The 27,492-nt window shown below is 36.9% G+C and overlaps 1 protein-coding gene across 2 annotated transcripts in view; it reads right to left on the bottom strand.

Annotated features, from left to right (window-relative positions):
* Positions 1-10,272: 10,272 nt before the first annotated feature.
* Positions 10,273-27,492, bottom strand: part of PDHX (pyruvate dehydrogenase complex component X) — a 79,666-nt gene continuing 62,446 nt past the window's right edge. The window contains exons 8-12 of one of the 2 annotated variants that reach the window (XR_004351164.1): positions 22,260-22,318; positions 18,883-19,041; positions 16,417-16,481; positions 12,930-13,965; positions 10,273-11,843 (exon numbers count right to left, since the gene is read on the bottom strand). Coding sequence is in view for 1 of the 2 variants with exons in the window: in XM_032641008.1 (XP_032496899.1) it covers positions 13,707-13,965; positions 16,417-16,481; positions 18,883-19,041; positions 22,260-22,318 (542 nt within the window). In the remaining variant the exon portion in view is untranslated. Of the gene's footprint in view, positions 13,966-16,416; positions 16,482-18,882; positions 19,042-22,259; positions 22,319-27,492 lie in introns of both variants that reach the window. The other variant, XM_032641008.1, reaches the window with a different exon arrangement.

Here is a 27,492-nt window from a genome sequence, read left to right as displayed (position 1 = left end):
TGGTCTGCTTTTAGGAAGCTCACAATATGGTGAATAAGAAAGGTCATGATTAGACAAAGTAAGAAGGGCTCTAAGGAAAGATCCACAAGGCATTTATAGGTGTGCAGAGAACTGTTTGACTCCACCTGGAAGATCCCAGAATACATCCAAGAGCCAAGAAGTGATGCTTGCCTGAACTTTACTTTAAAAGGCAAGTAGTGGGGCTTTCCTGGTGGCGCAGTGGTTGGGAGTCCGCCTGCCGGTGCAGGGGACACGGGTTCGTGCCCCGGTCCGGGAGGATCCCACATGCCGTGGAGCAGCTGGGCCCGTGAGCCATGGCCGCTGAGCCTGCGCGTCCGGAGCCTGTGCTTCGCAACGGGAGAGGCCACAGCGGTGAGAGGCCCGCGTACCGCCAAAAAAAAAAAAAAAAAAAAAAAGGCAAGTAGTGGTCATTTCGGGGGAATGCAAAAAACAGATGGATCTATGTGGATGCAGCAGAGGGACATAATTAAGGGAGAAGCTGGAGAGTCATGGCCAGATCATGAAGGGCTTTGTCCCTTAGGCTAAGAAATTTCAACTTTATCTTAAAAAGGAGCCACGGAAGGAAAGGGACAGCAGGATTGTAATACAGAATGGTATCATGAAAGGACAATATCCCTGCTAAGTTCATGATAAGATTCTGTGTCCCGGGCTTCCCTGGTGGCTCAGTGGTTGAGAGTCCGCCTGCTGATGCAGGGGACACAGGTTTGTGCCCCGGTCCGGGAAGATCCCACATGCCGCGGAGTGGCTGGGCCCGTGAGCCATGGCCGCTGAGCCTGCGCGTCGGAGCCTGTGCTCCGCGACGGGAGAGGCCATAACAGTGAGAGGCCCGCGTATCGCAAAAAAAAAAAAAAAAAAAAAAAAAAAAAAAAAAAAAAAAAATTCTGTGTCCCCATTTGCTTCATCTGGCATTGCTTCTTGGCCCCAGGGACAGCATACAGAGCATGTGGAGACTAGTCAGGACTTACCACCAGTTCATGGCATCAGTCTACCTCTCCAAGAGACTTATAGCAATGACCTTCCTCAGGCTCTCAGGGAGAGCTGTGCTTGTTCTGTAGTCTGGTCTGCAGAGGATTACAGAATAGTGATTATCCTGGAAGCCTTCCTGGAACAAGATCTCTTTGCATAAGGTCATGAAATGAGGGATCCAGGATCCATGAAATGAGGTTGTAGATGGGAAGATAGGGGATGCACAGAGGCAGAGACACAAGTCAGCAAGCCCCACGTGTGACATGTGAAATACAGAGGGGTAGGGGAAGAGGTAGGAAACGTGGTGAAAGGGACCAGATCTCTTGGTTCCCTTTGTCCCACGACCACATTGCTGCACAGAACATTACACATTTCCAAGTTGGAGCAGCTAAGGTAGAAGGAAATAGAGTAAATGGTCTCAGCACAAATGTGAGGCACCAGCAAATCAGTAAAACCAATCACAGTTTGCTTGCTTTTGTTTCCAATCTCTGTTCTCCATGCCCAAGAGCAGCCTGCCTGTCATTATCAGGTTAGACATCCTCCCTTTGAAATTATGCATTCACAGATCTTAAGGAAGCTTTTAGATAGAAATGTCATTACTTAAAAAAAATGTAATGCCCTAATCATCTCCTATTTTCGCTTCTATCTGTAGCATAGCTCATGTGCACTAATGTACTTAAGGCTCACCAGAGGACTTGGGAACTGATGAGGAAAACAATTTGACTCCTAATGGTCCCGGACACATCACGCCCCCCACCCCTGGACACTGGCTTTTTAAATTGTCCATGAGAAGTTCTGGGTAAAGTGAATTAATAAATAACAGAATTATATGAGTACATGCAATTTTAGGTTTATCTGACTTCATGCACTGGCCTCCCTGCTCCACAACCCATAATCTTTTCCCTCATATATATGTTTTATGATGGATTTTTCAAGAATTTAAAAGAAAAGTTTAAAACTTTCACTCAAGCTAAGGTTCCTTAATTTTCATTAGTAATTTCATTGGCCAGGATGTGTTACAGGGACAAAAGCAGTTTCAAAATTGATGGCTCAGTCTCGTTGCCTGCAAATAACTCTCAGCCTAGCAAAGAAGAAGGTTTTGGTGTTGTGACTGTCTCCAAAGATACACTTATGCTAGTATGTAATTCCCCTATTCTCCCCCTTACCCCCACCCCGCCCCAATTGGACCATATTTTCTATTTCCCAGCTATAAGAAAACAGGTTCTGGATACTGTACAATGAACATAGGTTCAGTATGCTTAATGCTATAGTATTTCCACAAATATATACATTAGCGAGGATTTTGTAAGCACCGTTTAAAATTATCTGAAGGGTATTTTCTAGGTGACTTTCTCCTTTTCATAAAGCAAAAGCCCTTTTGAAACAATGACATCATTCCCTACTTCATGTGTTCTAATTTCAGGTTTTCATGAATTAATTTCAAAAAAGTGATGGAGGCCACGATTGTTTTACATTTGTTTGAGCAGGCTCCACGCCAACACAAGAGCCAATCACGCTTTGCTGTTAAGCTTTACTAAACAAAGACATGAAAATGGGGGCTACTGAGACAGAACTTCCCCATGAGTCAGCAGCCAGCCAAAGATCTCATGGTTCCAACTAATGAGCCCACGGCCTTTCATATCTAGTTCTGCTTTTTGAGTATCTTTTAAGAGTCTAATTTCTGGTCAGGAACTGAGAAAGCGGGCTAGAATTCTACTTCTGTAGGATCCGAAGTGGTGCTAGCCAAGATACCCCATGTTAACAGGGGAAGAAAAAGTGGCTGATCCCCAGAATCTCAAAAAAGAGAACTCGCTTTCCTCAGACCCCATTCTCCTCTCTCCCCGCTGAGGTTCCAAAGGGAAACAATACATGAGCAGAGAGCAAGGCCAGGCAAAGAAAGACATACTGTTAACAGGACTCCTGACTCAAGACTCCCCTGGCGAGCTGGCTTGAACTATAAGCACTCTTGACAGAGGGACAGTTCTTAAATGTAGTCGCACATCAGTGTCACCCGGGGAGGTTTGGTTTTGTTCTGAACTGCAGTTTCAAGTCTCATCTCAGACTTATTTCCAGGGGTGGGGGCCAGGATTCCGTATTTTAAACAGCATGGCGTATTGGCATGTCTTCTCCTGCCCCATCACCACTGGCATTAGGGGGCCACTAATCTGAGTTGGAAGGTGTAAGGCCAGTAATGTGCTGAAACTGGCTTGTACCAGCTCACAAATGCTGACTGGAATTTTCAGGAATTTTGCAAACCCTTATCAAAAGTTAATTATATAAGCTTACTATTAAATAAATTATATCAAAAACAAAGCTAATATGCAAAGCTCATCATGTCCTAATCACTTAACTACATTTTACTATTATCTATGTTCTTGAGGTGTTTACATCTGTTGTATATGCACTGGTGGGAAATGCTATATAATGGTGCATGGCCATGCATCTCTTCCCAACTCCATGTTCAGTGACAACACATTGGTTGCTTGAGATCAGAACATTTATATCATGGAAATCGGCAAACGCTAAAAAATTGGGGCTCGATTTATTGTTGTCTTTAGACTTAAAGTGATGGAAAAATATAAATAATGCAGATTAAACTTTAAAATACGTCATGCCTGTAGCTGGTACATTGTGAATAGCACAAAATTTGAGGAAATGTTCTTTAAATACTTGAAAACTGTCTGATTTTAGAAAGGATGCTACTCTCTTCATTAACAAACAAGCGAAATTCCAAAATATGACATCTTTGTTGTTTTAACTATCATCTTACTCTTTCATGTAAAGAAAAACATCAACCAGCATTCATGTCAGGAACCAGACTTATTCATCAACTGCAATCATAGCTTGGCTACAGATACAAGGCTTCCATAAAATCAATGAAAGCATTCTTTGAGAATTGGTGAGCTCTAAAAAATTTACAATAGAGTATTGTACATTCTATTGTGTGTGAACTGTATATTCTATTGAATTCTTACTGTATTTATAATATACTGTTTAATAGTATTGTATATTCCATTCAATTTGCAAATTGTATAAATTATTTTTTGTATATCAGTAGCATTTCTAATAGACTTACATTTGATTATATATGTATATACATTTGTTTTCCAGAGAGCTGGTTGTTAAAACATTTACCAGCACACCACTGCCTAACCCAAGAACAAAAACAGGTTGAACAGCTTCTATGCCTTCTATCCTATAGGTCCACGCCCTTATCTCAGCTCGAGTTTACCATTCCCCTGTCAAGAAAAACACAAAGAATTGTACAAGAACACAAATCAAAAGGAAAAGAGATTTTCCTGAAGATGCAAAGCAGATAAGTGAATCCGCCTAATCCAGCCTTTCCTAAGGAGGCTGCCTTCCAAGTAGGGACGGCTTTAGGCTGATCTGACCACACATGCCATGTGGAAAGAATAAGAGAATCCTAACAGGTGGCAGGCAGTCTTGGCACCATAGCCTAATAAATGTCCTCCCCCTTGAATCCACATCAATGGCTCCTTGGGAGCAGAGAGGTGGGTAGAGGTGTCAAAGTAGTGAACAAGGAGTTTGATCTTTTGTCAAATTTGGAACATGTTTGGGGTACATAAGGGTCAGTGAGCATCTCCACCTTTCACCAAGCAAAGTGTACACGAATATTGTCATTGCTTATGATTCAAACATATCTTTCTAAAGGTGAAATAAAATGCAATTACCAAACCAAGATGTATAGAAATTTTAAAAATTCTGTTGCGTGGTAATCTTGCTGTTTGAAACTTTAGGCCAGTGCCAATAGCCAACACTAACTACTAAGGAGTTTCCTTCGGTGCTGGAAAAAAAAAATTGCAATGAAACTTTAAAGGTTTCTTTTAACAAAATTTGTCCCTAATCAAATCAGATCTCTGACTGTCCATGTTACTGGTGTGTCCTAGTCCATGAATCTATCCAATATTATGAGTACTTTTACATTTGTCACAGTCTTATCCCCCCTCCAACTTCTTAATTTTTCTTTAAAAACAAAAGAAGCAGAAGTCCACCGAATATCTGTTATTTTTATCTGAGTACCATGTGGTAGAAACTTCTACTGAAGAGTCATCCTCCAATTAAAGTGTAATTTTTCAATTATGAAAAAACACAACTGATGCAGATAAGGAGTCTTCCGGTAAACTCCTTTTGAATGTCTTATGGTATTGCAAATATAAATGCACAAAAAGACTTCTCTAACCTCTTAATAAAAGGTGAGTCAATGCTACCGTCATAAAAATGTTCATATTTACCCATCATAAAAGGGAAACTGGCCTCAGAACATCTTAGAGAAAACACAAGGTTATGGGCTAGTCCTGACAAATGCTAATACTTCTACTTAATCGGTATGTTCTTGAAACCTAGGCACAGAACTGCTCCAACAAGATTCCTCAGGTCCTTAAAAAAGGAATGTGTTTGGTGAAGGTTAAACTGACACATTTAGAAGCTGAGACAGGTGAAGAGTGGGAGAAACCCAATCAGCCTGGCATCCTACAAGGTATAAGCCTTGTGTTATATTTTACAAACTAATAACTGCATTGGTGGTAGTAAGGATGAGGGTGGAGGAGCAATACACTTCAAAGAAAAACATATTCAAGACACTTGCAAAACAATCTGGGGAAAATCGAGGAGATATTTCTACTTACCAAGCTCTGGTATCTGTATAGAAAGAAAATGTACTTTCAACCACGGAGACATTTATTAAATTAAAATTTATTAGACATTTCTTTTTCCATAGCTCGTTATCTCATAGCAAAACTAAAGAACTTTTTGGTCATCACCCAATAACTTGCCCTCTAAGTGAGAACACTGAGGTGTTTTCCTGTTGGACCCTTAATTATTAATCCACACCAGTTACCACCTCTTTGTGAATTGGAAGGTTAAAGAAATATATCATTCATTAATATTAAAATCTAGAGGACATTAAGATTTCTGAGGCTTTAGCTACGGACTTATTTCTGTAATATTCTTATTTCTATAGTCCTGTAGCAGGTGCTACCGAGAAGTTCAGCAAGGTGTTTTCACTACATTAATAGAGAGGCATTTCCCCAACTCGTAAGTCTTTTTAATGTGCTAACCTCCAGGATTTCCTTTTAAATTGAAGTTTTTAAAAGAAGAATCTCTTGTGAGGCTCTGGGACCAATCTGCTTGTCTGAATCCTGTCATTGCCGCTTGTTAGCTGTGTAATCTTAGACAAGTTACTTAACATGTCTTTTGTGAAATGCTGATAATACTAATACCTATCTTACAAGGTTATGATGAAAACTTCTGAGTTAATAATACATATATAAAACATGGAGAACAGTGCCTGAAACACACTAAGTTAGCTATTACTATTGTATTATTATATTTTCATGGTCAGCATATGTATAGTTTGAAGAAAAGGTCTGTATCTACTTAGTGGGAATGAAGTTAACTAGGTAACTAGAAAATTATATTGAAATATCTACCTAGAAAATAAGAGTACTGTAGAGAATGTCTCAAACGATCCTTTTAAAACATTATTTTACCGGTTTTTCCATTTTTAAGGCTTTTTAGGAAGCTATTCCTCCCAATATTTTCCAAAGTCGTGATGACTCATTCAGGAAACAAAACATACAAAAGCCCTGTGACCCCACTGAATATTAAGTTTCCAATTTTGCCTAATTCATAGGCTCATATACTCTCACCTGCAAGGAATAATGACTTTAAGCATTCTCTGAAAAATGACTGAAATTTTAAAAGGACAGAGTTTGCTCTCAGGAACACTTACATCTATATATCTTAGCATCTATTTCCATTCTTCTAAAGTTGCATCAAAGCATAGGTATAAAGAGAATACCTGGAAACTCATCATGATATTCTAATTAGTATTTAATTAACAGGTTGAGATGATACATTCTTATTAATTCATCAATAATTAATAGATGATTTGGCGTCAAAATGGAATGCCCACAAATTATTTACTAAGTAATGAAACCTAGTTAACGGTGGTGGCTGTGTAGCACGGCAAAAGCTACATGTGCTCACTGCCGAGTAAAGTTGGCTTCCACTTCACAAGCACTTGTTCTCAACTAATGCATTTAAAGAACAAACTAGCTTGATAGTTAGCATTAGAAATACCGAATGGTAAAAGTTAAACTTGATTTTTACCTGCTCCTATGTTTTTGCTCAGCTGGAGAACTCAAAAGATAGGATCCTGATTCTCTGAAAATAAATTCGACTGATGGTCCCTTGAGAAGCAAAACAATGGGCGTGAAGATTTACCTAAAGAAGTGGCTGTCCTGGCAGATGACTTATTCTATTAATAAAGTGCGTTTGCACACACAAGACACCTTCAAAAAAGTCGGGCCTGGAGAAGAGGTAGGAGGAGTGGAGGCATGAAACACATTTCCATCATACAAAGCGTGACCATTTCTTCCAGACTCAGCCTCTTTCTTTAGGCATGATGAGCTGGCAAAGAATATTTTCTTTGCGAGAAGTAGGGTGTAAAGCTCTCTCTGCCCATGCAACTTGCCACTAGGTAGCTTTCCTCCCAACTAAGTTTCTAAGCTTTGCTGGGATTAAAGTTATTATAGTAATAGGTACAGGTACTGAGTCAAGGTCATGGAAAATGAACTGCTGAGCCTGTATAACAAGTGCTAAATATTTGGTTACTAAAATTAGAGAAACCAGAAACCGTAAGGAGCTGGTCATAACCAGTAATGTAAAAACCTGGTTCAAATGTTACCTCCTCTGTGACACTGGCCTCTCAGCCCAGGTCCTATGCACAGACTCTGATTACTGCAACTCTGAATTGCATTTCATTTATCTGTAGTTTAAGCTGCTTGAGAGTAAGGGCCATTACTATGAATCCTCAGTGCCGACACACAGTAGATGCTCACCATTGTTGAATGAATAATATCTCAACATCTTCTTTTGTTTCACATTTTAGTCAATGTTTCACCTAACAGGGGAATTTATTTGAAATAACTCCTACCCACAAAGTAGATCTAACATAGACTGCTATCCCTTACTAAGATGTCTTATCATTTGGAGTTATTCCAAATTACAAGATCGCATTTTATTTCCCAGCCTATCTGGCTGGGTTGTTGTGCCAGCCACTAATTAATTTCTCAGATTCAACTGTACCCTTCAGTGCCTGCTCTGAACTTCTGCACTAATCGATGATTCTTCTAAGCATTTCTCCTTTACAGCAAGCACAGTAAGTTTCTCAGAAGGCGCCTGGGAGACACTGCCAAATTCTAGCTGCTGCCGGACTGCTCAGTGGGCGTAGAACACCCAGTGATGCTTTGCCCCTGCCTTGTGCCCAGAATGGCAGCCCCAGCTCAGCCTGATGACTACCTTCCCACATGGCTCTCCCCACACAAACAGCAGGTACTCCAGGCCTCCCACCCGCAGTGGCACTGTGACCCCCTCAGCGAGGCTGACCCGCGCCCTGGAGGGTGGCTTCATAGTTCCCTGGCGAGTGCAGACAGATCTGTCCTGGGCAATGCAATGAACTTCTCCAACACCCAGTGGGCTGCAAATACTGGATGCTGACTGATAAGGTGGTCAATATAGAAGGCTTGACCCTGAGATACAGTTGTCAATATAGAAGCCTGGAGCTTCCAAAATAAAAACTGAGGTAATTAATTACCTTTGGCTCTGAACTCGGACCAAAGATATTTATTAAAGTAAAATGTCCTATATCATGTTTTTTATCCTTAGAGAAACTAAGCCCCTATTTTTTTTTTAAGCTTCTATTTTCCTAAGCCTTCTATTTGGAGATAGAAGTTACAACCCTTAACTTCAGCATTGCAGGTTAATAGTTGTCCATAATGAAAACAAAAATTCCTCAGCACTTTCTGCATCAATCACCAGAAAGGCACAAAGCGAACTACTACACTACAGAGAAATATGAATTAAGAGTGGCCATGTAGGGAGGGCTTCCCTGGTGGCGCAGTGGTTGAGAGTCCGCCTGCCAGTGCAGGGGACGCGGGTTCGTGCCCCGGTCCGGGAGGATCCCACGTGCCGCGGAGCGGCTGGGCCCGTGAGCCATGGCCGCTGGGCCTGTGCGTCCGGAGGCTGTGCTCCACAACGGGAGAGGCCACAGCAGTGAGAGGCCCGCGTACCACAAAAAAAAAAAAAAAAAAAAAGAGTGGCCATGTAGTAGACACATTTTATTATTGAAGAACAGGACCTTCCAATTACTGCAAGTAGAATATGCTATCTGTTAGTACAGAACTATACCTGCAGCAATAACACAACCTAGAAAGTTATATACTGCAGTGTGGTGAGCTTGAATTTTGGCACTTACAAAGACCTAGGTTCAAATCCCAGTTGTGGCGCTTCTGAGTTGTGTGCCTTTGGCCAAATAACATAATCCCTGAGTTTCTTTCCTTATCCTGTCTTGTGATGATGGTTATAAAGTAAGATATACCTACCTTATAAAATTGAGAAGATTAAACAAGGTAAGCAACCATTAGTGTGATTAATTTTCCCTCCTGTTTCCTCATTTTATAGGTAAGAGAAAATTGAGGCACAGAGATAAAGTTTTTACCCAAAGCACAGTAGTTTACAGATAAAGTTGAAACTAGGCTTAAAATACTCTTGACTTAAGCATGCAAACTTGGGAAATGAAGTATGTACTAAAGACCAGTAGCTCCATTCGATAAGGATAGTAATTTACTAAGTAAATAATAAATTATAGCTGCCTGATAAATGCCATAAGTGTAGAACAAGTGCAATTTATGTGATTAAAAATTTAACATATTCATATAATACTTTATGCTTTATAAAGTGCTATGACTAATATAATTTAATCTGACCACAGTAGCCTTATCTTTAAAAGACCTATTTTTTTAGTTATAGTAGTAATTTCATAGACTAAGAAATTTCAGAAAAAATAAATTACTTTAGGTGTGAATAAAGGAAAATCATGACTAAATAATGATTTTGCTATAATTTCTCAACTTTTAATAAAAGCCCAAGTTTCTCTTAACTGTATATATCATATATAGAAGAGGTTAAATTAGAGGTTTAAAAAGTAGCCACTTCGCTAGGAAGAATAAGGTTGCTTGGATTTGTTGCAAAAAATATAAGTAAGTAAATGTGAAAGTAAACTTTGTATGGTCAAAGAAATAAAAGACTGCCACTAACAGAGGCAAATGGTTTTTCAAAATACATCTTTGTACCCTACAATTTCAATTCAATGGTGTCTTCAATAATACAAGTCTAGACAAACCACACCTTCCTTCAGTCCTCCCGGGTCCCATCTCTTGAAATCAACAGACACTAGAAAATAAATTTTAAAAATCCACAAAACTATTTCAAATGATTTTATTAGAAAACTGCTGTGTTTCCCATTTACAAAAAGTTTAAATGTTTCCTGAAATATACCACTTGCTGTACATAACTTATCAGAATCTTAACCTTTTGTACACTGGTGATGGGGGCCATGGAGGGTGGTGTTTTGGACTGGGAAACTGCATCATTGTTGCTGCATTATCCTGATAGCACACACCCACCCCACATATTCATAACATACACAGCAAATGAACAAGTTCATCGCAAGTTATGTCGAATATTCTTAAGCTTCTCCCTTCTTTAAAGCCCCTGACCTGGTACAGAATCTAACCAATGGACACTTTCATTACAGCAAAAGCTTCCAGCTGGTCCTGCTGATGGCCGTCCTCTCCATTTTGACCTACCTTGCATACTGTGGCCAGATTAACCTGAAAGTAATTCTGCCTTGTTACTTCCTTTTTCAAAAGTCAACAAAAGTTTCCCATTAATAACGTCACCATTTAAAATAATGGTTAATTCTTACCAGCAATACGCTTGGTTCTTTCATTTCCTCACTTCACCTGAGAAAAAGTCCACCATGATGCAATGAGTAATAAGGACAAATTTTCCTTGAAAACTGAGAATTGTCAGTTTTATTTTTCTCCCACACTCTAACTACAATATATTAACTCACAGCACCACCTACCTTTCAATAAAAGGTTAGGAAACTAGTTTTACTTTTAGCATAATGCCCAAATATCTGGCCTGTACAATTTAGTGTGAAATTAAGTCTAAAATGCAGGAAGGAAAAAAAAAAATCTGAAAATTAGAAGTTCCACCTGACATGTATATAAAACACTTATACCAGTATGTATCAATTTCTTAGTAATGTTTCAAACAAAGGAGTCTGGCCAGCAGTATACTGAAGATTTTAATCTGCCACAAAATAGACAGTGAACAAACTGTGCCTGAGGACGTTAACTCGAAGTCGCAATCAGGGAGAAGCAGGGCCATTCTGACTTATAAATTCTAATATTCATTGATATTTTCATGCCCAAGCGTTAACTAGAATGTGTGTTGCCTTTTCCTTAGAAGTCCTCCCAACATTTTGGTCATTTTCCTTGTTTAAATAAGAAAAAAAAAAAAGGTATAAAATTTCATTTTCATATGCTGTCAGTGTGATCCCTATCAGTGCTACAAGTAAGTATAAATTTCTAACGTGGAAGACAGCCTGCTCATACAGCACACAGTTCATCCTCTGTTTAAGGATCCCAGTCAAGACACCATACCCCTTTCTCAAATCAGTGTTATTCTCTGACCTCACGCTGCAACAGAACTATTTTTAGAAATGACGATTTTCTTACATAAACCTAAGCAGTATAGAAATATTACAGAAAATATTTTTTGGTCAGAATGAACGGGCATTTGTACCAACAGCTGAGAAGTCAAACCATGAAAAGTCAAACCATGAGAAGCAACTGATTATATGAAAAGCCTGGCTGTGATGTCCATGAAGAATTAAAATGTCTTGAATTTACAGAGCATTTCTCCTGTGCAGTCCATGTCAGCTCTGTAAGGCAGGCAGGGGCGGGTATCACCACCCATTTCACCTACAGGGAAACAGATGCACTACAGTTTAAGCGTGTCAGTCCATTGGAAAAACAGAACTCCAAGCCAAGGGTGATTTACAGCTGTCTCACGTTCTATTCCTCAGATTTAAAAATTAGAAAAGAAAACTAATAATTTCAGTTAAAACTGATTGAAAATAATGTAACTCATGAAAGTTATTTTGAAAACAGCATTTGGTTACAATTTTCAGTAATATGACAAAAGTTTTGAAGACTATTTTTAAAGAATAGCTTGTCAAAACTAATTGGATTAAGCAACTTCTTAGCAATTGATATACTGGGGCTCTAATTATTTCAGAAAGCTCTTTTGTTAGAGCGTAAGTAGTTCATCATGTCATAGCATACAACTTGTACCACATAGGCTTTCTTCTGGTGATTCTCATCAGCAGAGAGTAACACGGCTCTGTGACTAGTTAATTAAATCACCATCCAATTCCAGTTACAGTTAGCTTGTCAGTCATAGCAGAGTTGTCAAAAGAGAGAAATAAGCTCTTCTAACCTTTACAACAATTAGTCAAATTTTCATATTATCAATGGAATAAAAAGGATAGTTCTCACCTGCTTCACAGGCCTTCTATTCTTTCTGAAGTTTTACATTTCACATCCATTTCTTCCTAACGTCATATTACAGCTGACCCTTGAACAGCGAGTTTGGACTGTGCATGTCCACTTACACGTGGAGTTTTTCCAGTAAATACCTAGTATAGTACTACCTGATCCCCGGTTGACTGAATCCCCAGATGCAGAACCATGGATATGAGAACCAACTGTACACCTAAACGCAGATTTTCAACTGCTTGGGATCAGCTCCCCTCACCCTCACAAGGGTTAACTGCGATTTCAAATGCCTTCTCTCCTCCTGTACAATCCCTTTGAAGCTATTCCAGGGAAATTACTAATATGCGTCCAGGTACTAAACTTCTGTCATGACATGTAAGATACAACAGAAATTTTTATATCTTCTCATATTTTATTGCACAGTATAAACTTGATTAAAATGCACTAAGTAACAACATGTGTTTAAATCAACACTAATTAAAATGTTAGGTAGGAAATAGCATAACTTACTTTAATATATCCCAACTCAGTATGAAGGTGAGCAGTTTATTTCCGAAGGTTTAGATATTTTCACTGTAGTTCATTATCAAAGCAAACAAAATATTTTGGTCTCTTTCTTCACCTTTGATTCTTTTTAATTCTTCTTCTTTAGTTCACAGTGTCATAGAAGTGTAAAATGAGACTGATAGAAACCACTCTAAAACATATGGCTTTATATACATAAAAAATTCAATAATGTTGCCACAACCCCTAATACAGAGTGATTCTTATTTATCTGCTAGTATCCAGAATAAACTTCTGTACATACTAAATTGTTCAAGTATATCTAGAGCAGTGCTTATAAAAGTGACGTCCCACTGCTACATTAATGGGCATCTCTTTGAAGACCACTTCTAATTTCAACACAATTAAGGTAGAGTTCTAAAATTTTTTGCTTTTACAACTTATCATACATCCTCAAATATTCTAAAATGCTCCAATGAGCCAAATATCTAATTTAATTTACATCTAGCTGAACATCCCTTTTGTACAGCACCAGTGGTTAAATTAAAAATGCATCTGACTAACCAAATGTTCTCTTCCTTCCATTAGTTACAGCTTGTTATTTATTTATATAACTCTGAACCCAAACTGAAAATGAAGACAACTCAGGTCAAACTCTTTCACCCTAAATAAACATTTCATTCACTTTACACTTAAATACCTAATTGTTTTCCTATAGTGTATGTTTCTCAGTAACAATGATACAATTAACTAAGCCAAAGACCAACTTCTCATCTTTGAGGATTAGGCAAGTCGGATAGGATTCTCCAGGTTTGCTTTAAAACTTTCCAGAAACCTGGTAGCCAGTTCATCATCTACCACTCGGCTGTCACTGGACATTGTGACCGTTATGAGCTGGTGTTGCTGCAGTTTGGCATTACCCTCTTCATCCTGAGTGAGCTTCAGAACAGGTCGGAATCTCCCAACAGCCAAAATGCAGGCCTGAGGAGGGTTGATCACTGCAGTAAATTCATCGATGCCAAACATCCCCAAATTGGAAATACTAGGGGAAAACAAAAAGCTCTGAAGATGGCATGTCCTTAATCAAAGAACCCTTTCCCTGAGTCATATATTTTTACTTTATTAAAAAACTGTGCCACAGAACCTCATTCCAAGTTACTCAAAGACCAAAGAAAGAATACCATTTACAGTAGGATCAAAAAAACAAGTATCAACACACAAATATTGTATCTAATGTAAACATTTATTCAGCATTGAACTCGAAGTCCTAGGCAGAGGAATATGGCAAGGAAAAGAAATAGAAGGTATGAAGACTAGAAAAAAGAAATAAAACTTTATTATTCACAGATGAACTGATTGTGTACAAAGAAAATCTAAGCCTCTATAGATAAACTAGTAAGATTAATAAATGGATTTAGCGTAGTCACTAGATAATAAGTCAATATAAAAATTTATATCTATATGCAAGTTGCTTTCATTAGAAAATAATACCATTTACAATAGTATACAAAATATCTAGGACTAAATCTAATGAAACATATATAAGACCTCTAAATAAAAAATTATAAAACACAACTGAAAGAAATCAAAGAACAAGTAAACAATGGTTTATACCATGCTCATTCACTGAAGACTCAACGCTATAAGGATGTCAATTCTCCTTAAACTTAAATTGATCAAACAATTCAATGCAATCCCAATAAAAATCTGAGCAAGATTAGTGTGTGTGTGTGTGTGTGTGTGTGTGTGTATGAAAAATGACAAGTTGATTCTAAAATTTATTTGGAAGTACAAAGCCAGGAAAGACAATCTTGATGGTGAACAAATTTGGAAGACTTTCATTATCATATATCAAAAGTTATAGTTTGCTGGTTTTAAGCAAGGGAAGGACAAACAGGTCAATTGAAAAGGAGAGAGAATACAGAAAAGGACCAAACACACTTGGTTACCTTCTCAATGCTACAGAGAAGTAGTAATCTTTTCAATAATTGAGGCTTAGTCCATTAATTATCCACAAAGGGGAAAAAAAGAGAATCATGACCTTTACTTCCATATCAAAGACAAAAATCTAATTTCAGATGAATTGCAACCTACATGTGAGAAGTTACAAAGCTTCTGAAGATAACACAGAAGAATAACTTCATGACTCTGGGATAGACAATAATTCCTAGCAGAAAACAAAGAGTACTAACTATAAAGAAAAATACTGATAAATAGGATTTTATTAAAATTCAGAACTTCTGTTCATTAAAAAACACCATCAAGAAAGTTTCAAAGGCAAGGTACAAAGTGGGAAAGGTATTTCAAATAATATATATCCTATAAAAGTCTGTGTATCAGGAAAAAGGAACTACTATAAAGCATTTTTAAAAATAGACACAAGACTTCAACAGGTATTTTATCCGATGAGTTACCAGATACCCAAATGGCTGACAGATAAATGAAAACAGTATTCAACGTCATTAATTTGCATTTCTCTGACCACAAAGAGTACCACTACACACACCAAGATTCATTAAAATTTAAAACCTAATACTATTAAGAGTTAACAAGAATATGAAGCAACGGGAATTCTTCATACACTGTTGATGGAAGAAAAAAATGGTAGAACCATTTTGGAAAACTATCTGGTAGGATCTACCAAAGCTATAAACCCAGCAATTCTACTTTCAGGTCTATACAACAAAAATACGTACATATAGTCACCATAAGACACTAACAAAAATGTTCACGAGCACCAAACTGTAAACAACACAAATGCCCAACAGTGAAATGGACACTAGCATATATACAGCATACTACAGAATACTATAATGCAGTAACAAATAAATGACTGCTTCACACAGCAACATGCATGGTTCACCTCACAGACATTAATGTTGAGCGAAAGAAGTCAGACACTGAAAAATATGTATTTATGTAAAGATCAAAGTTGGCAAAACAAGAACTTCGGTGATAATTTTCAGAATCATGGTTACCCTCAAGGGGGTGAGAATTAGGAAGGGTAAAGGGAGGCTTATGGGATGCAGATAATGTTTATTATCTTGCTTTGGTTGGTTACACAGCTTTCTTCACTTTATAAAACATTGCAGCTACACTCTGTGTACTGTACTGTAAGTTATAAACAAAAATAGAGCTGATAATAACTCAAGAGTCTATGTGTTAATATTTTACCCCAAAGGACCTTAAAATAAATCACAAGTAGAAAAAAAATAGTTGACGTTTATAAATCTATTGTATGTCAGACCCTGAGTGTCATTCTATGAACATCTAAATGGGTTAACTAGCTAACCCTAATGGCTTCCTACTAGCTTTGATTCATATCAAAGACTAACTGTCTGAAGAACATTTTCACATATTCTCTTGTCTAAATAAAGTATGATATTTAGCTTAAATTTTTAAAGAAATGCTTCAGAAAATAAATGAAAACAGGTTAACAAGGACTTCATAAGTCTTATGTCTGATGCTACAAATAATTAAGTTTAAATTTTACCTAAAAGATCCTCCTTGGTATTCTTCAGGTAACAATTTTCCATCTCTAGCTTTCTTTGATAGAGCCTGAGAAAAATACAAACAGAGCATGACAACCAACACTACATTATATGGCTGATTTTGTCACTTAAAGATATGTTTATAGGGTACACTTTCATCCTTGATATGCCTTGACCTGACTTTATAAGAGACTATATATACATACGTATGTGTGTATATATATATATATGTTTTTAAAATTATATATATATAATGTTCTCTAACACACTTAAAAAAATGAGTAAGTTAGAGCACAGATAATCCAAGAAGCTATACACATGTGAATCAGAACTCTAGAAAAATCATTTCCCTTTAAAAATTCTTCAAATATTGGAATTACCTTGTACACTATGCAGAATGTTTCAGTGGTTTTTATATATACAGTGAAATTTTCCATTTTGCCTATAAAATTTTTTCTTGTAAGACAAAGTATTAGAAGAGCCTTTCTTGTTACTCTAGTAGCTTTTAAATAAATTATTCAACGGCAACAATCTCACAACCAACGCATCGATTTTCATTTCAGTGTTTGCTTCTTTTTCACCCATAACATATATATAACTTCAAACAGTTGTTAAAAAAAACAGAATTTTATAGTCACTTTTCAGTATTATATGCATCTTCTGTATTGTTAGTCTTTGCAACTGATTTTTAAATGCCTGTTTAACATTCTAAATACTGCACCTGCCACAATTTAGTCATTTTCCTAGTGTTGTAATTTGGTTCGTTTCTTTTGAATTCCTTCATATAAATTCTCAGAAATGGAATTACAAAGCCCTAGAAAATGAACTTTTTTTTTGGTTCTTGATCCTATAGCTAAAACATTTCCTGTGAGCTAGTCTACCCTGCTACAAGGAATGTAAAAATGTAGTAATTTCATTACACCCTTGACAAAACTGATGTCTAAAAACTTAGAGGGAAAGACAGACAACACTCTGAGAGCTATATGAGGAAAAGTAGTTGAATTTCCCTCTACTTGCAATTAACCACACATCTTAATTTTTATTTTTCAATGCTTCAAAAGCAAGGGGACAGAGACTGAGTCTTTACATACGAAAAATTAATGAAGAATTACTTTATGAGGGGGACAATAGAGATAAGCTACTGTCATTGGGTAGATGATATAAATCTGGGGTTTACTTAATATTCTATACTGTATAGCTAACAAAAGGTACAAGTACAATCCCCACTGAAAACTGCTTAATTTTGAACCATAGATGATTTAATTTTTGAAAAATAAAACATTCTTTAAAAATCAAAAAAACGATCTCAACATATCACTGTGACTTACTGCCAAATGAATCAATTACAGATTTATATTATTTGGATATAGTTACTTACAAAACTATTTAGATCCAGAATGAAAAAAATAAGAGATGAATTTAGACTTGTATAGTCCTTGGAATATCAGAAGTAGAGAGGACAATCTACAAATGCATTTCTCCTGCTTTAAGCAATATAACAACTTCACATGATCTGAACAAGCACATATCACATGAACTTTAAAAGGCATTTCTCTAAATGCAGATGATCATAACACATCCTGATGAGTTACCAGGCTACAACAAATAAAAAACATATTCATCAAAAAAAAAATAGATGATAAGCACACGTAATAAATACACTTTAAGAAAATCTCTATAGACCCAAAACATCAGCAGGATATTCCTGTCAACGAATTCCTAAGAGTGTGGAATAAGAATAGATTCTGATGAGGATCATTGGTTTTGAAAGTAACTAATTCTCACTGGTATTTCCTGGGAGTGTGAACGTAAAAATCAAAGCTCATGTTTCCTGAACCATCCAGTTGACAAGACATAATACAAGCTGACTAGCAAATACTTCTAAAATATATCACATGCCTTACTAATTTATTCAACAAATGTACTGGGTACTAAGGAGCTAAACTTTGCCTCTGCCTCTTAAAACTGTTGAAGCTGGCCTACTGCCTGCGTTCCGCCTATTCAACGTGATGTTTTTGGTGAGAGCTGACTCTTCCATATTGGACCCCAGGAAAAAGAAAGCGTTTTCGCTTCTGGAATACCAAGTACTTCTAGTGGTCTCGATTGTAGAGAGGAAATGAATAAACTTTTAAGAATAAAATGCTGTGAAAAGTGAGGTCTGTCCATTACCACTTTGATAGAGATATAGTTCCAGCTTTAATCTTAAAATTTATCTAAAATGCCATCTTTAGAGTTGCATTATAGACTCTGGGAAACAAAGCAGCCAACTTGAACACAGCTGGCCTTAACCTGTACGCATGTTATTTCTGAATTTTTAAATGTTAAATGTTCTTAAAATGGGTTGTACCTGGATAAAAGCTTAAAAGTCTACATACGTAATTGATAAGCACCTGGAAATACCAAAAATATACATTACGTGCATGCACACACACCTATCTCACAGCGTGGCAGAGTATATGCTAACCTACCTTCACAGAGTCAGCAATCTCTGGCAGACCCTTAGCAGCAACATCTTTGATGACTGGTGTAATTAACCCTTTATCTGTGGCCACAGCCACTGAAATGTCAATAAAGGGCAGTTGCTTTGGGCTCTCTCCATCCCAGCTTACATTAACACTCGGCATTTGCTAGAAAGCAGAAGTAGAGAAAAATGTTGCTAAAGAAGTAGCTTTAGACCAAGGTTCCAAGGTTGTTATGGAAAAATAACTAACATTATTATGTAGTTTTGAAAGGGAATATAGCTAGACTGAAGGAAATAAATAAAACTTCGATTTGAAAAAAGTGGTTTGGACCTCTATATTAAATATCTTTTATGTTTGGGAAGAATAATTAAACATACCATCCGTTTTGAAGCAAGCCTGAGGAAATTCTGATGATGTACGCATGTTTTGATCTCTTTATATCATGGTTAAGAAAAGGGCTTCCTTTGTTAAACCTAATTGCTAGGAAGTATTTAACGTTTGTTAACCTTCCTGTCTCATATGATGACCGACATGATCTTGAGGAGAAGAGGGGAGGGCAGAGGGGTAGTGACATCCAACCACATTACTTCTATGGCATGAGGAAGCCTGACTTTCTAGTGCAGCCCCAGGAAATATTAGCAGGCTCTTAATAAATGACTTCCCTATTTAAGAGAGATTTCCTAGGCTTCATAAACATATGCTATATACTATATATGAGCATGTATATATTTAATATACATACAACTACACTGAGGATGAAAAAAACCAGGAGATGACTAAATGCCTGGAAACAGTGTGTATTGATAATGTTGCCAGACATCACTGGAGAAAATGATGCTGAAAAACAGATATCAAAAACTAATTTCTCAAAAAAAAAAAAAAAAAACTAATTTCTCTTCTCAAAAATTCATTGCTTTCTGCAGAGTAAGACCCAAGCCTCCCAGCATGTCATTTAAGCATGGCAATCCACAATTTGATTCCATCCAATCTAATTTCACTCCTGACCACTCCCCTAAGATGAATTTCCACTTTACTCAGGCTTCTCATTCTTATGCTACACTCATTTCTATTTCACCACTGTTCAACTGCAATTTTCACTTCTTCTTTCAAGGCTCAACTCTTTCATTCAACAATGCCACTGTGTCAAAATAATAAAGTCCCAATCTCCCAGAAGATTTAAAATTCTTCATGGACAATGAAGTAAAAGAAGAAAACAAAACAAAACAAACAAACCCTCACAAATGAAGAACGTCTGGCAAATAAATTTAATTAGAAAGTTATGTAACGAAAACCTCTAGGATAAAGCCTAAGTTGTATTCAAAGGAAAATTCATCTTAAACTTTCTTATTAATAAAAAATAATTATAATGAATTACACATTCAAGTTTTCTAACAAGGTATTTCTAACCAAAATAAACTTAGGGAAAAGAAGGAGGGAACACATAATGAAACAATATAAAAGGAGTGATAAAGCAAATATGCAAGTGAGACAAAGTTCAGAATAAACCCAGGCATTGAGGGCATTAAAATAATCATAAGAAACAAATTCAAATAACTCTAGGCTAATAAGTTTGGAAATCCAGGTGAGATGAATGATTTCCTGGGAATATGTAAATTTCTAAAATTGATTCAAGAAAAAGCTGAAAACCAAACAGCTTGATAATTATAGGGGAAAAAAATGGGAAAGCTGCCAAGGCCCCTTCCTCAAAATAGAACTAGGCTCCAATATTTTTACTGGTGATTCTATAAAACTTCAAGAAATACAAATCTTTGTAATACTGAAACAAGCACAGAGAAAGGAAAGGGAAAAACACAACCAAATTCATTTTATGAAGCAAATGATTTAGAAAAAAGAAAAGTCTGAAAAAGCGAGCACACAATTTAAATTACAATTACTTATGGTTTCTGATACAAAATTATAAAATGAAATCTTAAATAGTTAATGGACCACTAGAGACTCATTTGAAGAAGGCAAGAATGATTCATAATTAGAAGATCGTTAATATAAATCAAAATATTATTTGGTCAAAAGAGAAAAAGCATACGAACACTGAGATACCAAACGACTGAAAAGGCATGCCTTTAAAATTCTCTATAGTTGTACTCTCCAAGAACTACAAATGAACTCCTTATAAAAATACTTTAAATACAGCACTTAGTAAGCAGTGATGCAGAAAATAGCGTAGTTACAGAAAGAATGCATGACAGCAAATGGTGCTGAGCAGGGATTCAGAAAGCCTGGGCTTTGGATTTACATCTCCAGTCGGACACCTCGCTGAACTGCAGGATCTGACGTTCACCTGCTTCTTGCCACCCCACTGGGACACTATGAGGTTTCCTGAACTTAATTTGTCCAAAACTGAAGTCTAAATTCCCTGCCTCAAACCTGCTCCTCTCCCAGTCTTAGCACATGGGAAATTCCATTCCTCCCACTGCTTGGACCAAAACCCTTGTCCTTCTTTCTCTCACATTCCACATCCAATCCACCAGCAAACCCTGGTGGTTCTGCCTTTGAAACGTAACCACTTCCACCCTTGCCTCTCCGCAAGCTGTGTTCCACACAACCGCCACAGCAGGCTCTCCTTTTTCTTTTTAAAGTTTTAAGTCAGTCATGTTAATCCTTCGCTCAAAACCCTCCAAAGACTTCCTTCTCATTTGTAATAAAATTCCTCCTCCTTCCCATGGTCACCAAGGCCTTGTGTACTTTGGGACCCCCTTAGCCCCTCTCCCTCTTCTTTTATGTTTAATCTCATCTCTTACCCTCCTACTCTCACTAATCCACTCCAGGCACACTTCATCCCCAGCACCATGTCTCTGGGTGACACGATCCACTCCTCACAGCCTCTGTGTTTGCTTTTCCCTCTGCCTGGAGCATCTTCTACCACATCTCTACATGGTTTTCTCCCTCTCTTTCCACGGGCTTTGTCTCAGTTATCATCCTGCCAGAGAAGCCTTCCTTGGCTAACTTTTGAAAATAACACCTCTAGTTCTTCTGTTTCCTTAACCTGCTTTCTTTTTCTCCTCAGCACTTTCACTATCTGACATATATATTTGTTTGCCTCTCCCAACTAGAATATAAGCCCCATGAGAGCAGAAAATATGTAGGCTTTTGCTCACTACTATATCTCTAGTATTTAGCACATGCTAGGGGATCAATTAGTATTTGTGGAATAAATGGTCTTTATTCTGCTGTAATTAGTCGTAAGCCTTTGTGATTATAAGTTTCTCCATCTGCAAAACTGAGTGAGATTAAATAACAGAATATTTTTAGCATTAAAATTGTAAAATTTTTGTCACTTAAAAATAAGAGTTCTATTTATTATATAAAATCCCAAGATGTGAGACTACTTTGGAAGCCAAAATTATTTGGGGTTTGCTACTTACTTTAAGGGTAACAGCTGCTGCCTTGATGATAAAATCGTTTACTGATACTTTGATGTCATCTGAAAGAAAAACAAGTGTATTAAAATTAATGTTCATAATAAAACTTTTAAATTAACCATTATGATTTCAAACTTTTAAATTATGGACTGCACTGACAAACAATGATAAAAAATATTACAGGTTTTGTTCGCTTAGTCATGGTTCCTCTGAGTAGAAAAACTTGCATTATATGAGGTCCTGGATTAATATTAACCATGAATATAAAAGTTTTCTCCTGATCCTGATTTAAACTGCTCAGATAGCATACACAAGAACTTAAAAGACACATGACAACCATAATCAGAGAGAAAAGATCCAAGTCCCATGTCTTGAAAAAGACAAATGGTCTGTCCATGGCATATATAGTCAGGAAGTTTACAAGATGATTCATTTTTTTTCCATATCCTTTTCAAACGTCCGTATTCTGTGTATTCTTTATAATACATGGATTATATTAGAACAGTGGTAGCTGTAGTCACTTTAAAGAAACAAATTTTAAATAGCGTTCAGAGCGGGGATGTTCAGAAATTTCTTTTTACTAACAAAGTGTACAATGAAAAAATTTAAGATCACTGCATTAAATAAGAGCTGCTTTTTAACTTAACAAAACAGGATATAGCAAATGCCAAAGATGAAGCAATGCTGGCGTGGGTCTTAATGCAATGAATAAAATGAGGTTCTCTGTCTAGTTTTATGGTGAATCCATTTAAATCAATTTCCTTCCAGTATAATGTTTTAAGATAAAGCTGGGGTCCCCTCCCTTCCCAAAGAGCTGATCTTAATGAAAGTATTTGGTTTATACCTCTGCTTTTCCCAGTGCGTATGAAAGTGTTGAAAATGTAAACTACATTTGATTCTTTATTGCAACGGCTTCTATAAAAAGACTTTAAGATGGTATCTAGTCAGTTGATGGTATGTGGTAGGATACACAAATCCTGTTACTCTACTACGGTGGAATTTTACATGAATGATATCTCATTCCAAAGGCATGCTAAGATTTCAGAAAGGGATTAGATGTATTACCATAAACCTAAATACTGTCAAACTGTCATGGTAACTGTCAGCTGCTCTTCTAATACACAGCTCTTACAATTCAGATTTCCAGAAACACAAACATTTTTGTTTGTTTAAAACTCCTTTGGGAGCAGAAAAACAAACGGATTTCCAGTGCTTAGAGACTTAATGATACCCACATACAGAAAATTTGGTCTGCATAAATTCAAATATGCAGACAGAATATTTTATGAACACACTGTGCTTACCTCTCATGCCTCCCTCTGCCTCCTTCTCACTTTACCTACTATCCATAGGTGTCCACAGTGAAGACTTCCCAAACCATTTACCAGCTGATGGTTTCCAAATCTACTGCCCAAGTCCATAGTCCTCACTTAAAATTCCCTGCCCTCATCATACTACTACATTTGACCACTTTCTTCATCTTGAAACATGTTCTGTTTCTGACTTCTGTGTCACAGACTCTCCTGGTTATATTCCACTCTCTGCTTACTTACTTTCAGTCCCTTTCTCTCAATGTTGACATCTCCCCAGGTGAGAACTTTCAGTTTGATACCATTTATATGATAATGATTCCTCCAAATTCTATCTTGAATCCTGGTGTATCTGGAGCTTCAGACTCATACATCCTCTTTCTCACATGACATTTTCTACTTACTTGTCTGATAGGCATCTCAAATCTAATATGTGCAAAGGAGATTTTTTTCAAGTTCCTTTATTTTAAAATAAAATTTAAAACATACAGAAAAGTTTTTTTTGTTTTTTTTTTTTGTGGACATTTTCAAACATACAGAAAGACCATTGGTAATATTTATTAAGAAGAGAGTAAGAAATACATTGTGAGGGAATATCAAATATTCTCCTTTGCATACTGTTACAAAACAAAGTGTGGAACATACTTATAGAATGTTATATACTATAACCTTTAATGTGGGCCCTTTGAAGACTCATCAAAAAAATCCCTAATTGAAAGGACATACCAAACCTGGCCCATGCAAAGATACTACACTAATCCATACCTCCAATGAAATAGTACTGTTTCCTGCCTCATGAGAGGAAGGAATCAGGAAAATTATTCCCACAATAACCTCTATATCATAACTAGCAAGTATGATTTGAAACCTGTAAGGGGAGCTTTCAGGGTTAACTTTTTGAACATTGATCACTCTAAAATAGCTTTCCATTTAGTTCCTTGGACTATTAAAATCTGTCAGGTTTGAAAGCCTGTACCTATACTGATTTTTCAGTTCTGCTTTCACTTAGGATATAGAAAGCCACAAGAGAAAGTTGTGCCCATCCAAATAGGGTGGGAGGAAAAGTAACATAAACTACAAAATCATAACTTTCTTGAGCTTATTAGGGAGCTGAGGTTACATCTAAGCTTTACAATTATGTCTAACATTTATAATTAGAGTTCCAAGGAGAAAACACATGAAGCAGAAGGTATAGTTAAAAATAACTGTATCTGGGAGTTTTCCAAAATTAATGAAAGACAACAAACCACAAATCCAAGAAGCTGAGAGAAACCCAGACAGGATAAATGCAACAGGGAAAAAACAAAAAACAAAAAATGTTAGGCATACAATAGTCAAGCTGCTATTGGAGAAAATCTTGAAGGCAACCAGAGAGAAAGAAAACATTATATACAGGGAAACAGAGATTAAGAATGGCAGCAGATATTCTGCAAGTCAGAAGATAATGGAATGGTATCTTTAAGTAAAAATACTGGGGGAAAAAAACCTATTTACTCAAAATTCTATACCCAACAAAAGTATCTTTCAAAAATGAAGGAGACACACCCATTAGAATGACTACTATCAAAATCACAGAAATAACAAGTGTTAGTGAGGATACAGAGCAACTGGGACCCTGATTTGCACTGATGATAAGAATGTAAAATGATGCAGCCACAACAGAAAATAGTATGTGAGTTCCTCAAAAAGTTAGGGTTAGAATTACCATATGATTCAGCAGTAACACTTCTGGGGATACAACCACAAGATCTGAAAGTAGAGATGCAAAGAGATATCTGTATATCCATGTTCACAGAAGCATATTCATAAAAATCAAAAGATGGAAGCAACCAACTGTCCATTGACAGATAAATGAATACATAGAATGTGGTATATACATAAAATGGAATATCATTCAGTCTTAAAATGGATGAAAATTCTAACATATGCTCATTGTGAATGAACCTTGAGAGCAATATGCTAAGTGAAATAAGCCTGTCGCAAAAGGACAAGTACTGTATGAGTCCACTCAAATGAGATACAGAGAGGTCAAATTCACACAGACAGAGAGTAAAATAGTGGCTGCTAGAGGCTGAGGGGAAAGGGGAACAGGGAGTTACTGTTTAACAGGTGTAGTCTTCAGTTTTACACAGTGAAGAGTTTTGTGAACATGCATGGTGGCAATGGCTGCACAACAGTATGAATGTACTTAATACCACAGAACTGTAAACGTAAAAATGGTTAAGATGGTAAATTTTATGTTATGTATATTTCACCGGAATTCATAATTCAAGGGATGGAAAAAAATGAAGGAGAAATAGACTTTTCCAGACAAAAACTGAAAGAATTTTTTGCCAGCCAACCTGTATCACAAGAAACATTAAGAAAGTTCTTCAGGCAGAAGTATGATAGCAGATAGCTAGCACTCTGGTTCTGTACAAAGAAATGAAGAATGACGAAACTGGTAAAAATACATACAAGTATAAAAAGACATTTTTTCCCCTCATTTTTAAAACTTTAAAATATAGTTGATTTGCTAAAGTAAAAAAAAATTATACATATATTCTGCTGACATCATATGTAGAAGTAAAGCATAAGAATAACAGCATAAAGGATGAGGGAGGGAATACAGGCATACTGTAAGGTGCTTACATTATACATGAGGTGGTGCAATAAAAATATGAAGGTAGATGTGATAAAGAATTATACTGTAAACCCTAAAGGAACCACAAAAATAAACAAACATGAATAAATAAATAATGAGAGGAGAGAGAGTAAAAAGAAATAAAATGGAATCATAAATAATCCAAAATGAGATAAGAAACAGGAAGAATGATGGGACAAAAACAAAGGACAATAAATGGTACAAAAGAAAATTTTACAAAGGAAAAACAAAGAACAAATCATTAAATGTGAATAGTTTAAATCTTAATAAAAAGAAACCACAGGATTGGATTAAAAAAGTGAGAACCGGGCTTCCCTGGTGGCGCAGTGGTTGAGAGTCCGCCTGCCGATGCAGGGGACACGGGTTCGTGCCCCGGTCTGGGAGGATCCCACGTGCCGCGGAGCGGCTGGGCCCGTGAGCCATGGCCGCTGAGCCTGCGCGTCCGGAGCCTGTCCTCCGCGGCGGGAGAGGCCACAACAGTGAGAGGCCCGCGTAACGCATAAAAAAAAAAAAAAAAAAAAAAAAAAGTGAGAACCAATTATATGCTGTCTGCAAGGAACCATCTAAATACAGGCATACCTCATTTTATCGTGCTTTGCTTTACTGCCCTTTGCAGATATTGTGATGGGGTTTTTTTGTTTTTGTTTTTTTTTTTAACAAATTGAAGGTTTGTGGCAACACTGCTTCAAGGAAGTCTACTGGTGCCATTTTCCCAACAGCATTTGCTCGCTTCATGTCTCTGTCATATTTTGGTGATTCTCTCAAAATTTCAAACTTTTTCATTATTACTATATTTGTTATGGTGATCTGAGATCAGTGATCTTTGATGTTACTATTGTAATTGTTTTGGGGTGCCACGAACCACACACATAGAAGGTGAACTTAATCGATAAATATTTGCGTGTGTTCTGACTGTTCCACTGACTGGCTGTTCCCCTGTCTCCCTTTCCTCAGGTCTCTTTATTCCCTGAGATTCACAATGTTGAAATTAGGCCAATTAATAACCATACAATGGCCTCTAAGTGTTCAAGTGAAAGGAAGAGTCACACATCTCTCACTTTAAATCAAGAGCAAAAAGTGATCAAGCTTCGTGAAGAAGGCATGTTGAAAGACAAGGTAGGCTGAAAGCTAGGCCTCTAGTACTAAACAATTAGCCAAGTTGCAAATGAATGCAAAGGAAAAGTTCTTGAAGGAAATTAAAAGTGCTGCTCCAGAGAACACATAAATGATAACAAAGCAAAACAGCCTTATTGCTGATAGGAAGAAAGTCTGAGTAGTCTGG

Source organism: Phocoena sinus, chromosome 8 (genome assembly GCF_008692025.1).
Source record: "Phocoena sinus isolate mPhoSin1 chromosome 8, mPhoSin1.pri, whole genome shotgun sequence".
NCBI lineage: Eukaryota > Metazoa > Chordata > Mammalia > Artiodactyla > Phocoenidae > Phocoena > Phocoena sinus.
Note: the sequence above shows the minus strand (reverse complement) of the source record. Positions and strands in the feature narration are given on the sequence as shown.